Raw genomic sequence first — 14,494 nt, 5'->3', positions numbered from 1 at the left:
TGGGGCCTAGAACAGTTCCTGGCACACAGATGCTGCTCGCTAGATTGTTGCTGAATGAATGAATAGACAACGCTATTCTCTGCCATCTTTGGATCCTAGAGTTCAAAACACATGAAAAAGATTTCAGTCCCTTTTCTCTTTACCTAAAAGTCATGCTGAGGCTTCTCCCTACCCAAATTCTCCATCAAAAAATATTTTTAAAGACAATTGGTATGAATTAACTTGAAAAGGTGCTACAGTGATTAAATCAACAAGGAAATTTTATTTTACCTTAATTTGTCTGTTAAAAAAAAGAATGCTTAGTAAAGCTTGGTAATAAACATGCCTCTTTATAAATGATTGTACTTCCTAAATGATTCCTTTCTCATTAGTCCCCTTGATTTAACCACCAATCACTGTAACTAAACTGCTCAGTTTCCTTCACAAAGTCAGGGTATTAAACCTTCATTTGTCCAGTGATTACTGTACTGTTTGTATAATAAATATTAACAGTCTGCCCACACAAGGCCTACCAAAGCAAAGATAATGGTAAATACTGAATCTAGGCATCAGACCCTCCCCTCCACCATTCTGGGATGCCAGCACTTTTCCTTTTCCAACCCACCCTTAGTTTTAAAGTGCTGTTGATTCAAATAGACTCGTATACAGGAGAGACACAGGGACATAAATGAAGGAAGGATCATCCATTTCTGGGCCACAGGCCCCAGGGTAGCTGTATCTTACTACTTTTTCCATTTTTTAATGAAAATTTATAAAATTAATTATCCTAAATTTCTCAATTGAAAGAAAGAAAGAAAGAAAGAAAGAAAGAAAGAAAGAAAGAAAGAAAGGTAGGTGTTGAGGCCAAATGTGGCCTATGGGCATCAGTTTGCAATCTCTCATTAAAGCCTCAGCTCGGAGATCACTGCCACCCAGAGGCCCCTCCCACCTTCCCAGCCCCAGGTGGGCAGATACTCCTGGGGGATGCCACAGCAGCCATCCCTGATTTCACCACACTCAGGTGGCGCTCCTTCAATGTGTCTATCTTCCCTGTGGAAACTATCTTATCCATTTTTATATTCCCAACATTCAGCACCTGTGCCTGGCATATACTAGAAGCTCAAAAAATGTTTGAATAAATGAAAAATTGAGTGAGATCACCTGGGCTCACCCTCTGTAGCTACTTTGAACTTGTCAGTCTATTTCCTAGCTTTATACCTTAACCAACCAACCTTCAGGGAAACGTGCAATGAAGGTCACCAGCATTGATACCAAGTGTCAGACAGAGAGAGACAAGCCCACACCTGGAGAGTTATAGCATTTCTCTATTAAGAGGAATAAGCAGCCTTCAGCAAATTGAGAAAATTGGAAAAAAGAAACGGAGATACAACAAAGTAAAATAGTTGTATACCATGTGCCTTGTAGGAGATGACCAAGTATATAAAAGAAAACTCAGTAAATTACTACCTGATTTCTCTATCATTCAAAATACCCCATGAACTTCTTACTGATAAGTTAACTAAGGCATGTTAAAAGTGTCTCTATTTAGTTTCTCAGCTAGAACTTTAACAACAGAAAAACTGTGCTTATCCGACAAATAATTAAATTTCACACACAAACTTCACTCTTCCTAAAAACCAGTATATACAGAATTTACCATTCAAGACACTATTCAGAAATAGACCCAAATATGGAAGTACTCTCCAAAGTAGGATCATATTGTAGCAAACTCGGCTTCTCAGTAATGGATCCTACACCTTCGCACTTCTTCCCTTTGTATTTTCTCATGATGAAAACAGCAAGGAAAACTTACAGCTGTGCAGAAGATGCACCGGCATTCCTGAAGCGTGGTCATCTTATCCAAAGACTGTTCACACAGGCAGAGTTTGCAAGTGACAAGAGGAGCCAGAGCCAGGTCTCCAGGCGCCGGATTTTCAGCAGTCATGGTGAGGTACTGCAGCCTACCAACTGAGGCCATCAGCCTGCTCAGCCTCTTGAGTCTCCTTAATCCCTGCAGAAAGGCGCAAAGCAGAAAATATTATAGTCATCGATACAGCTAATGTTTAACCAACACATTTGGATACCAACAGAGAAAATCCTCACCCTCTATGATCTCTAAGCATACAGTGAATACATTTCTGAAAACCATGGGCAAGTGTTCCTAAAATTTAAGGTGACCTCACTGTCCTGACTCAAGTCATGTAAACTATGGGCATAAAGTAATCACTATGAACAAACACTCCATTTAGGAGTCATGCCACTACAAACAATTCAATAGATTCAAAAATAATTAAAAATAGGATGTCACCCAAAATACTAAACAAAGAACTAACGTATGATTCAGCAATTCTACTTCGAGATATACACCCCCCCAAAAATACTGAAAAAGGGACTCACACAAATATTTGCACACCAATGTTAATAGCAGCATTTTTCACATTAGCTAGAAGGTATTAACAATCCAAATATTCATCAATAGATGAACGAATAAACTAAATACAACATAAATATAAAATGGAATATCATTCAGTCTTCAAAAGGACTGAAATTCTGACATATGCTACAACATGGGTGAACCTTGAAGACATTATGCTAAGTGATATAAGCCAGAGACTAAAAGGCAAATGGTATATGATTCTGTTTCTACGAAGTATCTAGACCAGTCAAATCCATGGAAACCGAAATTAGGAAGGTGGTTGCCAAGAGCTGGAGGAAAGGGAAACAAAGTTATTATTTAATGAGTACAGGGTTTCTGTTTAGGATGTTGAAAAGGTTCTGGAAATGGATAGTGTGATGGTTGTAAAACACTGCAAATATAATTAATGCCACTAAATGATACACTTCAGATGTTTGAAATAACTCTTACGTATATCTTACTCCAATAAAAATTTTCAATAGGGTGTTAGTATTAATTGTGTTCCTTCATGTACAATATTTCATTTACTCTTTTGCAACCATGAGAACTATCTTCTTCATTTTATAGACGAGTTGAGGTCCGATGACATTAGGTAACCTGCCAAAGTTCTCCGAGTTTGTACAAGGCAGAGCAAAACTCAAACCTCCATCTGGTGGGGCCAAGCCCAGTACCTGGTCCGTTACACCAGAGCTGGCTCACAAGTGAATATTATGTGGTGGGATGGAGCAGGGAGAGAGGGAAGTAGGAAGGCAGAGGGAGGGAGGGAGGACCATGAAGTCCATGACCATGGCTATCGTAAGTTCACTGAGACTCTGCAAAAATAAAATGTGCCTCCACACACAGAATGACTATTGAAACAGATACTTCTACCCTGAAAAATAAAAATTATAACTGAAGTCCTTTCACTAGATTGTTTTTATCCAGAATATCTTTAAAAGAGGTAAAATACCTGTAAAAATAAGCTTTCTTCATATTCAGTTTACTAGTACATTATATCAAGAAAATTCATGCTCTGATTAAATAAAAGCAAAGTCCTGAAGCTCTTACTATTTTAAAAATAGTATGGCAAATTCTAATAAATTTTGCCATAGAAATAACTGTAAATACCCTTTCTCTCTACAAGAACCAAACTTTTTCTTCCCAATTTTGGGGCAAAAGAAATGGCATGTTCAGCATTCACTACAAGGTCCCACAGTTGCTTAAGTCTCAATAAATAGGTACAAAAAAAAAAAGTACTAAAGCAATGGAGGGAACACCAAATTAAATGAGTTGGAAAGAAAAAAATCTATGATATGTAACTGCACTGACTTTCTTAATGTCATACCAGAAATAATCAATAGTTACTAACTCTAGTAATGTGCAGTTATTCAAGGTTTTTCACCTACTACATGAGTGGTAGTAGATCTGGTTAAAAACAGGATGCTAACCAACGATCAACTTCCAGTATGATACCTCTTGGGAAAGAGCCAATAAGGTTCAAGACACAGTGTTCTTACTTGATTAACTTACGAATGAGTTATCATTCGAAAGCAAATTAAATTCAAATCAAACCGTATATCAAATTCAGGATTTTGAGGCTAAAAGAAATCTCTTTAGGGCAATATAAGTTAGGGGTAAAAATGAATTATTTTACCTCTCCCCTCTTCCCATTTTATGCTTAGAAAACTATCACCCATTCGTTTCTCCAAGACTCCCCAAAGCACACCGAGGCTCATCAATCTTCCCCAACCGCTGTCTTCTCATCTCTGTTTTCCTTACACTGCTCACGCAACATATTCTGAATTATCTTGCCCCCTAAAAAAGATAAATCCCAAGTCAAACAACAAGAATTGTAGCCTGCAAAAGCTTCCTGAGTGGTGAAGATGGGAAATGACACAGGCCAGAACCACCCTGCCCCACCCCACAAATGCCAATTACACTTCTGAGCCCATCTGAGGAAAGCTGTGTGAACAGATGAGTCTTGCTGTTTCAACCTAATAAGAAACCTCGGTCCTCTTCAAGAAAGTCAATTATTTCTCAGTCTCAACCTACAATGTTTTTTTAGGAGACATTAAACAGGCCAAATTTTTAATGTTCTCAAAAACTGCAGACATAATTAGATACCTTTTTGAAAGTATATCTTAGAAATAGTCTTCTTTGGAAGGCAGAACTAGAAATTGTGTTAATCAAGGGCAACTGAAACATAATCTTGTCCCTTAGCACACACTTAAGTCTTTACTCCTTAGTTTGTGACATATATAGCCTACAGTATAAAATCAAAGTTAAAAATTTAAATACACCCATCATCTCCAAAAGTTTCCTTTTGCCCTCTTTATCATTATTTTGTGTGTGTTATTAGAACACTGAATGTAAGATATACCCTCTTACATTGAAATTTTTAAGTATAGTATATAGCATCCTTTTTAAGAGATTTTCTTTATTTATTTTTAAAGACAGAGGAAGAGAGGGAGAAAGAGAAGGAGAGAAACATCAATGTGCAAGAGGAACACAGACTGGTTGCCTCCTGAACACCCCAACAACCAGGGACCCAGTCCACAACCCAGGCAGGAGCCCGGACTAGGAATCAAACCAGCAACTCCTGCCCCCTTATAGTCTGACACTTAACCCACTGAGCAACACAGCCAGGGTTAGGATACAATATTCTTAACTACAGGCATTACATTGTTCCACTGGTGTAACACAGCAACACAGCCAGGGTTAGGATACAATATTCTTAACTACAGGCATTACATTGTTCCACTGGTGTACACTTATCTCTAAACTCACCAAGTTGCATACATTAAATACATATAGCTTTTTGTCTGTCAATGATACCTTGATAAAATGATTTTAAATATATATAAATTTTGAAATATATTTATATATAAATATTTCATGACAAAACTTTTTATAAAGCAGAGACCTGTTTTTTTTTAAGATTTTATTTATTTATCTTTAGAGGGGAAGGGAAGGAGAGAGGGAGAGAAATATCAATGTATGGTTGCCTCCCATGCGTCCCCCGCTGGGAACTGGCCTGCAACCCAGGCATGTGCCCTGACTGGGAATCGAACCGTGATACTGTGGTTTGCAGGCCCGCGCTCAATCCACTGGGCTACGCCAGCCAGGGCCAGAGATCTGTTTTGTTTAAAAAATTCCAAGCATTCCAATCGGCAATTACTTATGACTCAGTGAGAGAGAGGAAAGAAGTCACGTATTTCATCTCTTTGAGATGCGAACAATCCAAAATAATGCTTCAAAAAGGAGTGATTTATTTTTCTGTGTTCAATAACACCAATTCCCTAAAGGGATGGCTCTCGAGTGTTTTTAAAGCAATGGAATTCTATGAGAACAGAACCTTGGGTAAACCACTGCTTTCTAAAAGGTAAAAGGAGAGGAGTGCTGGTCGAAGCAACGCTGGGAGGCCCAGGCCAGGCGCTGCCGACCTTCCCCTCAGCAGGCTCTCGGGCCCCATCACAGAAACTGAAGGCTTTATGGGGCACAGTGTGAAGAGAAGACCAGCGCTTCGGTTTTCACTCTGTAAAATCAGCAGTGAGTATTTTACAAATGAATGACACGAGGCAGGCATTTCATGAAAAAAGAATATCAATCAAGAAATCCTTTCACAGTCCTGGCTGGGGTAGCTCAGCGGATTGAGCGCGGGCCTGCGAACCAGTGGATCACGGTTCGATTCCCAGTCAGGGCACATGCCTGGGTTGCAGGCCGGTTCCCTGCAGGCCAACTCCCAGCAGGGGATGCACCAAAGGCAACCATACATTGATGTTTCTCTCCCTCTCCTTCCCCTCTAAAGATAAATAAATAAATAAAATCTTTAAAAAAAAAAGAAAGAAATCCTTTCACCATTGATGCATTAGGAACTGAGCTCTCGAGCAATAATCCGGAGAATCCTGATGTTCGCTAATGAATTCCCCCACACTTGAGATGTCAGAACTGCTGGCTCCATGGTGTCCTCGTTTTCTTCATTTATGTCTTGTTAAAATTCACGAGTCTCCACAACTGGAAAGTGCCAAGAGCTGAAACTCACCCCCTACCCATACTACTAGTAAATGGTGAGATTCAGAGTGGGTGTGCACAGGAAGACTGGCAACTCACTCACAGCTCCTCCTGACCCTTTCACGAGACCACATGTTCAGAGGTACACTGACAACTCACCCCTCCCCTCCAGCTTGCAAGAAAAGTCTTCCTCCCACAAAGCCCATAAGTCATTCCCACTCAACTTGTTTTGCCTCATACTTCACATTTTACCTACAATAAGAAAGTCACTTCAATGTTCTACTGTACTGCCTGAGTTAAACCAGTAACAATTATAATTACTTTACCATTATTACAACTGTGATACCTCTTACTGGGTGTGAGGAACCCAATGAGAAAATAATTTTTTGGCAGAGAATGACAGGAAGGAAGGGAAGGAGGAATAAGGAAGGAAGAAAGGGATGAGGAAGGAAGGAAAAAATGAAGGAAGGAAGGAAGGAAGGAAGGAAGGAAGGAAGGAAGGACGGGCTCCCTTCAGATCTAAACTTTCTAAAGTAGGTGGTAGGACTGGGGTGGGTTGGTGAGGGGCAGACTTCACCCAAATTGTAAAAGTATCACCTGCTTAACTAGAACTAGTCACATAACAGGACAGGATGGCTGGGGCGTGCAAGGAAGAAAAAACACTCTAAAGCATCTTATTTTGCGTTCAATTACCAGGAAAGGGAAATCAGCAGTTCCATCTATTCTGAGTGTCTCTTGCTCTAAAAGTGTTCATTATATGAGAAGCAAGTACTAGCTGATGGGAAAGAACAGGAAAGCCACTTTTTCCCCTCATGTATTTTCATTGGAATTGTCAAAGAAAGGAATACTTCAGAGGCAGTGTTGGAAGCACAGGATGTATAAGGAATTTGCCTGAAAAAGCAATCTGCTCCAAAAACACAGAGGGTGGGAGAGCCAACAGTCAAAGTACTTTTAACTAATGTATTTATGCCTGTTTCACTACCTAAAATCATGGTAGTCATTCCACTCCACAAAAAGGTTATGTGGTTGCAAAGGATAATGTTTTATTAGGATATTTATGTAGTTATTTAGGAATTTTTACACCCTTCTGCAAAAAGCGTTAAAACTTAGTGAATTGGTAAAGTACAATTAAAGAGACTAAGAGAAATAGAAAGCTACCAAAATGAACCAACTGGATACTCCTAATATAACAAAATATTAACATATGTAAAAATCCAGTTGGTCTGTAGTGAGGTCTTAGTTCTAGGCTATACTATGAAATTCCAAGAGAGNAAGCAAGTACTAGCTGATGGGAAAGAACAGGAAAGCCACTTTTTCCCCTCATGTATTTTCATTGGAATTGTCAAAGAAAGGAATACTTCAGAGGCAGTGTTGGAAGCACAGGATGTATAAGGAATTTGCCTGAAAAAGCAATCTGCTCCAAAAACACAGAGGGTGGGAGAGCCAACAGTCAAAGTACTTTTAACTAATGTATTTATGCCCGTTTCACTACCTAAAATCATGGTAGTCATTCCACTCCACAATAAGGTTATGTGGTTGCAAAGGATAATGTTTTATTAGGATATTTATGTAGTTATTTAGGAATTTTTACACCCTTCTGCAAAAAACGTTAAAACTTAGTGAATTGGTAAAGTACAATTAAAGAGACTAAGAGAAATAGAAAGCTACCAAAATGAGAGTTACTCAAGAACAAGGGACACAACAGAAAAGGAGGTACACAAATACTCTCAAAACGTTTACATGCCCATGCAAGACACTAAGCCATCCCTCTGAGGTAACTGAAATAAAAGATTTGAGTACGTGACTACAATGGGGAATGACTTTTCAGGAAGGGTAGGTGGTGGGAAGGTACAGCCTTGCACAATGAGAGATTCTCACAAAGCCAATATTCTAATACAGCAGAAAGAAACAGTGATCCACAGGCCTTGTTAGGAAAGCTCTCCCAATACCAACAAAGAATGACATGCCAGACAACCAGCTCCCACTCAACACAATCTGACAATTACCTTGTATTGATATTGGCACTCTGCCTAACACAATGATTTATTTAGCTGCTGGTTTATGTTCTTAACAGAAGCCATTAGTGACTCTAATACCAACAGAGTCTAGTAGAGCGTGGACATTCTTTAGCCATTTGCTGAAGTTCGACCCTAAATTTAGTCTGAAATGGAAGGTAGACCAGCTGGCTGGTAGAGTAGCAAGGACCACAGGTAGTATGGGTGGTAAGTGCGGCAAGGACTTATGGCAGACCTCCATGCTGGCCAGTGTGGTGGTTCTATTCCTGGCTTACACCTTTGACCCACTCTCTGGTCATTCAAGGATTAGAGGATCCAGGGTACACCCCATAATATCAGAAAAAACAGTTCTAATATCTGCCCTGAGAGAGCAAGAACAAATTGGGACATACCCTCTCTAGTAGTTGGAGAAATGCAATTACTCAATTATATTTTATATTTTTTAATTATTTTTAAAAAGAACAGTGCTCAAGGCCAATGAGTAAATACATGGCATCACCTGTAGGACACTTGGTCATTATTTGAAAAAATAAAGTAGATTGGAAACTATTCTTTAGCATAAATAAACCCAATAACTGAATAATTCTTACATGTGAGAGAAATAAACCTTCACCTTTGTGAGGCAGCAACGTTGCTGGAAAACACTGTGGATCACTGACCTGTGGGTGTAAAGGGGAAATTCCATTCTCTCCCCCACTATTTTTTAAGTTGTTACTTAAAGGAAATCAAGAAATGAAAAAAAAATCAGTCTTTAATTCCTTAGGTTTAACATCTTTGTCTCATCAGTTTCCGGGATGGCAATAATATTGTAACTTTGTAATTTGAAGGTCATTATCTTTTAAAACGGATTGATATGCTACTATAGCTCTATTACCTTGTCTGTGGGTGAAAAGGACAGGTGTGCCATCAGGATGAGCATCTTAAATATCAGCAAGCACTGTGTCCCAGACAGTCTGTTTACTATTTGAAATTAGGATATGAGTGAAATCTGTTACGACCATTTTAATAAGATCTGATTTTTTTCCAGCTATATTGAGATATAACTGATACAGAACATTGTGTAAGTTGAAGGTATGCAACATAATGACCTACGATACATATTTTGTGGAATGGGTACCATAATAAAGTTAGTTTGAACAATTCATCACAACATATGGTTACAATTTTTTATGGTGAGAATAAAAAGATCCAATATTTATATTTTTCCTTCAAAACATGCAGGTGACATACATGGAAAGAGATACGACACTGTGGTCAACGAGGATCCTGATGTTGTGGCAAACTAATTCTAAACCCTGTAAGGTACAGAGCACCTGGGATATCAAGTTTTAACACTGGCAAAATGCTGATCCTTTTTCTAAAAAGCACATTTCTTTTCTTCTTGCCTTCTTTTCATATTCTCATTACTACCACAGGGTAAAGCCCAAGAGCCCAAGAGGAGGAAATCCATTCTGGCCTTTCCTAACAATAAAAACACATCCGAGAAGGCAGGAGTGAGAATAATAACAGGTCGATGATATTTTTGGCATTGTAACTTTACATTCATCATAGTAGCTCCCTCCTTGACACCACCATGTGCCCTGCCCACCCCTTTTTAATCAGCGGTTCCCTTGCCTCCCACAATTATTCATAGGGCCCTGCTGAATAATCTTCTTTCCCCTGCCTGGCACAACAACAAAGCGCAGAAGCAGGAAGGAATGCCACTCAAAGGCAGGTCAGACAATGATGTAATTAACAAATCAAGGAGAAGTGTTATTTCAGAAAGGCTCACAGGAAGAGAAGGGCTGATTTCTTGGGTCATGACTTACCAGCAAACTGCAGTCACTAAAGTACAAATAGCTACATCAATGCTTTTTTTCCAAATGAATAAAAGCGCATGTAAATACTGCCCTCTCCTATGAAAGTTAAAACTTGCACATGGCAATTTTAATTAGAAACAAATTTAAAACTAGTCTGGGAGAGGAATCTCCTCCACCACACACTAAGCAAAGTGCAGAGTGTTCATTTTTGTACAAATGTTCATTTTTGCTTTTGCCAAATCACTTTCTTAAGGAACCAATAATGTAGAAAACAAAGTCAACACACAACTGGATCCCACAGATGTTAGGTGCTGGGGGTGCAGATGTGCGTGCAGCGCCTCCCTATAAAGAGTAAGCTAGTTGAGGAGACTGTCAACAAGTAGTTTCATGTAATCATACACAGGACAATTTGTGGGTTTACAGCTTCAGCCACAACCAGTCCAGTGTGTATGATCACAAGAGAGAAAGGAGATGTCCTGCTCCATTCTTCCAAAAAGACAAAGAATCAGTTGACTAAAGGTGCCGGACTCAAATTTATGACTGCAGAGGAATTAGAAACCAAAGAGACACGGTTTTCCAAGTATGTGCTTTCCTAGATACTACCAGCCACGTGACCTGAAGTATTTCGAGCTATGAATATGAGATGTGCATTTCACTTAGGTTATTGTGTTTTCAATTCAAGGAAGGGATCTGATCACAGATGACAATTTCCTCATTGCATGTTGCAAAAGCACCGATCACTTTTATTCTCTTTAATGTATTGTTTTCTATCTTTAAGTAACTACTACAGTATGAAGCATTGGGGTTACAAGTACTTATTGACCAAGTAAATAAAAATGCCAAAGTTAATAAAAATAAAATATTAGTACAAGACCTCCCACATATGCCTAAAGTGAAAAAAAAAACAAATGAAAATTAAAATAATTAAATAAATGGGTTTAGATGTTATGACTCTTCAGGTGACAGGCATCTGAGAAGCCATGGTTGAGATGACAAACATCAAAGTATTTTTCATGCTCAGGTAAAACAACACGCACTGAGAACCACCACTCTAGTGCAAACTCATTTCCAAGCTAATGTGAATTCCATGAGGACAGAGGCCACATCTTACACAACTTTATACCCTGAGCACCTAGCATTCATATACCTGGCAAACAGTAGGCACTCAATACTACAGTAGGTAAGTTTTCTGAATGTACGTGGGAAAAAGAAAATATTAAAGGCCTGGTTCTCATCTGTATTTACTTTCAGCAATTCAAACCCTGGCAATGTACTACAGCTAAGGAACTTTTATAAATTAAGGCAGCCGTCCCCAAAATGAGTCACAGCACTCGGGAGCAGTGGCTGCAGATACCTACTCCGCAGAGCCCCAGGTGGAAAGCGTGACTTGTCGGGGGCAGCTTGGCCTCTTTGCCATATTCAAAATAATTAGTTGCACAAAGTTTAGCCCCCAAAACTGTTTGGACTTTGTTTCTCTATCAACATCTAGGTTCAGCATGATTCCTGACCTCTACCTCAAACCGGCAATTTCAAACGTTTTTCCAAACCTCGCTTGACTAGAAAGTAATGTCCTTAGTCAAGGCCAGGGGCAATGCACAAGCCAGAGTTAGTTAAAAAACACCACAGAGAGATGATTCTGATGTTCTTATAAACGTTTCTAAAGCATCTAAAATATTGAAAGTACTTTTCAAAAAGAAAAACTGAAATATACTTTCTCACATAAAATGTATTCATACTATAAAGAGATAGTTTCTAGGAAGCTAAATAGATAAAATAAACTTTTTTCTTTCTAAATAGAGCATAACTTCTCTCTCTGTTGTAGAGTTCGGCTGAGAAAACTTGGTTCATAATCTGGGAGACCCAAAAACTAATTATTATTTTTTAAAAAAGACATGTCTTAAACTGACCTAGTTTGGAAGCCTGAATGCCTTTAAACTGCCAATAAACTGAAACCATTCATGAGAATGGTGCTTTCGAACGCTGAGAATGTTCTTGGGGCTCAGCACAAAGATATTTGGCATTGATGTCTGTAAATATTTGTAAAATTCTGGGTTTAGACAGTGTGTGACCACATTCAAACCTCACTTCCAGCACAGTAGTGTAGAAGAAGCAAGTTATCTAGGATGATTGGTTTGGGGGTGGGGAGAGATTGATTGGTTTGAGGTTTTTGTTTGTTTGTTTGTTTTAAATAAAAAGCCAAGCAACCCAGTTCTGCAACTAAACATCTTTTTAACATTCTCTACACATGTTTACAGTTTCAATTAGTCAGAGGCTACTTCTGAAACAGGTTTTTATTTCCTTTCCTATTTTTCCCAGTTTACGCCCATTAGAAAGGATAAAAATGCCAGACACAGGTATGTGAGAGTAAGGCATGAATTGGTAGAAAATGAGGCCTTGGAGTTCCTAATACAATTCTCTCCAAGTGGCTTTGTGAATTTGTTGTGGCTATTGTTCCATTCCTCCCCGTCTTTTCTTCTCAAGTAGTTCCAGAAGTATTTAAAGGGCTGTTACCCATGCAAATGACTAGGGTTGGGAAGAGTGGACAGAGGGAAGGAAAAAAAAAAGGAGGAACCAGCATAGGAATCACATGAAAAGGACCAGGGCTCAAGAGGCTCATCTCAGTGAAAGCTGCAGCTGATACTTTAATTAGCCAACAACTCAGTGAAGACTGGCTGGGTTCCTTCTGCCTCTTACCCACACCCTGAAAACTGAGTCATCCCAAAGTTCATTTTTTTGCTTTTGCTTAGACACCCCCGAACTGCTGCTTCAGAAATGATAGACACTTTTTTTTAAATTCATACCTGGCTACGTTCAAATAAACATCCAGAAATCTCAAGGTATTCAATAGAAGAATACAAATAGTCCCATTAGGAGCCCCAGCTAATGTTCTGATAACATACGTGTGTAGCAGAAAGTAAGAACATGAGAGACTATAGATGACCCATGAAGACAGAGAACATTTTCCCAGAAAGGGGGGTTTATTTCTGAGAAATCTGAATAAGAAAATTATATGTATCAGGAGTACACTTACAGCAGAATCCCTGAAACTAACAAGAAAAGCAAAAGGTACCCTGGAAGGGGCAAGCAAAGATACCTTTTCTCTGCTGAAATAACAGGAATCAGTCTCATTTTAACTTCAATTTGATTAGAGCAGTATAAGATCACAGTTTCACTGTTGAAACAGCAATTACCTGACAAAATAATCAGCATAACATATGGCCAAGATCCCATGGATAATATACCATCTTGTTCATATCTACATGTGTCAACATACTGCTAAGCATTTCCAAGTAACAGCAGGTAAACACTTGAGGTTATGCCAACTTACGGTCTCCCCTTAAGAAGACATTGGGAGGTTTGATCTAACCTTGAATTTTCCAACATATTCTGTAGAGACTGTTTTAGCAGAAATTAAACTAGTTTCATCTACCTTTATGAAGACATCTATTTTTTAAAGTTAACAGGTGTTTAAGGCATTCGGAATTATTTCAATTCTGTAAGGTTGAAGCACTAGACACAGAACATACAGCTAAAAAGCCATGGTATCATAGTTTCCTCTCTGTTTCTCTTTTCTTAGTCCAAAACCATTCCCGTCTTGCAATGTCTACAGCTTTTATTTATTTTCTTTAAACTTTATTTCTATTGCCGACAGTTTTTAAAAAGCGTTCTAAACCTACCTGGCTGTAGAGCTATGTTCATCCGGCCGCTGGGCTTCTCAGCAGCCTCCTGCACGCACACCGGGGAGGAGGAGCTGTTTCTTTCTCTCCCCTGTCCTCCGAGCTCTGCAGCTGACAGCTCTGCACTCTGCAGGTCTGTAACAGGACTCGGGCTCTCAGACCTATTGGCCCGGAGGAGGAGGACCTACAACCAACCACCTCCGCCTCGGGAGCCGCCGCGGCGCCCGGGAACCTCGCAGTGCGTGCGGCGCCGCTCGCCAGCAGCAGCGCCCGCAGCCGCGCGTTTATTTATACAGGAAGCGCAGGCGCGGCACTTCCTACTTCCCATCTGAGTCGCACTTCAACCGCAGGTGATGGTCTTTTAACCCTGTCCGGACCGGCCGCCTGAGTCCCAGCGCAATCCAGTCTTCCTGAGCTGGCTCCACTTGGCAGGACCTCTCTCTCTCTTCCTTCTGAGACAGCTGATGCAGAAACGCAGAGCGGGGCGTGCAGCTGCAGCCCCGTGCGCCCTCGTCCTGCCCAGGCAGGAGCAAGCCGCCTCTTGGCTTTCAGAGCTCGCTGCTTCTCTGCACTGTGTCCTCCCAGGGGGCCTCTGTCTCCCTCCTTTTCGACTCTTTA

General features: G+C 39.9%; 1 protein-coding gene across 3 annotated transcripts in view; it reads right to left on the bottom strand.

The window, feature by feature from the left end:
- RNF144B (ring finger protein 144B) overlaps window positions 1-14,294 on the bottom strand; it is a 73,813-nt gene extending 59,519 nt beyond the window's left edge. Inside the window, exons 1-3 of one of the 3 annotated variants that reach the window (XM_037038006.1) lie at window positions 13,877-14,294; window positions 4,029-4,189; window positions 1,793-1,990 (exon numbers count right to left, since the gene is read on the bottom strand). In XM_037038006.1, the coding sequence (XP_036893901.1) occupies window positions 1,793-1,957 (165 nt within the window). In that variant the 5' untranslated portion in view covers window positions 1,958-1,990; window positions 4,029-4,189; window positions 13,877-14,294. The remainder of the gene's footprint in view (window positions 1-1,792; window positions 1,991-4,028; window positions 4,190-13,876) is intronic. The other 2 variants (XM_037038004.1, XM_037038005.1) reach the window with 2 other exon arrangements.
- Between the last annotated feature and the right edge of the window lie 200 nt (window positions 14,295-14,494).

This window comes from Sturnira hondurensis, unplaced genomic scaffold (genome assembly GCF_014824575.4).
Source record: "Sturnira hondurensis isolate 20B ecotype Veracruz unplaced genomic scaffold, ASM1482457v3 Scaffold0023817, whole genome shotgun sequence".
Taxonomy (NCBI): domain Eukaryota; kingdom Metazoa; phylum Chordata; class Mammalia; order Chiroptera; family Phyllostomidae; genus Sturnira; species Sturnira hondurensis.
Note: the sequence above shows the minus strand (reverse complement) of the source record. Positions and strands in the feature narration are given on the sequence as shown.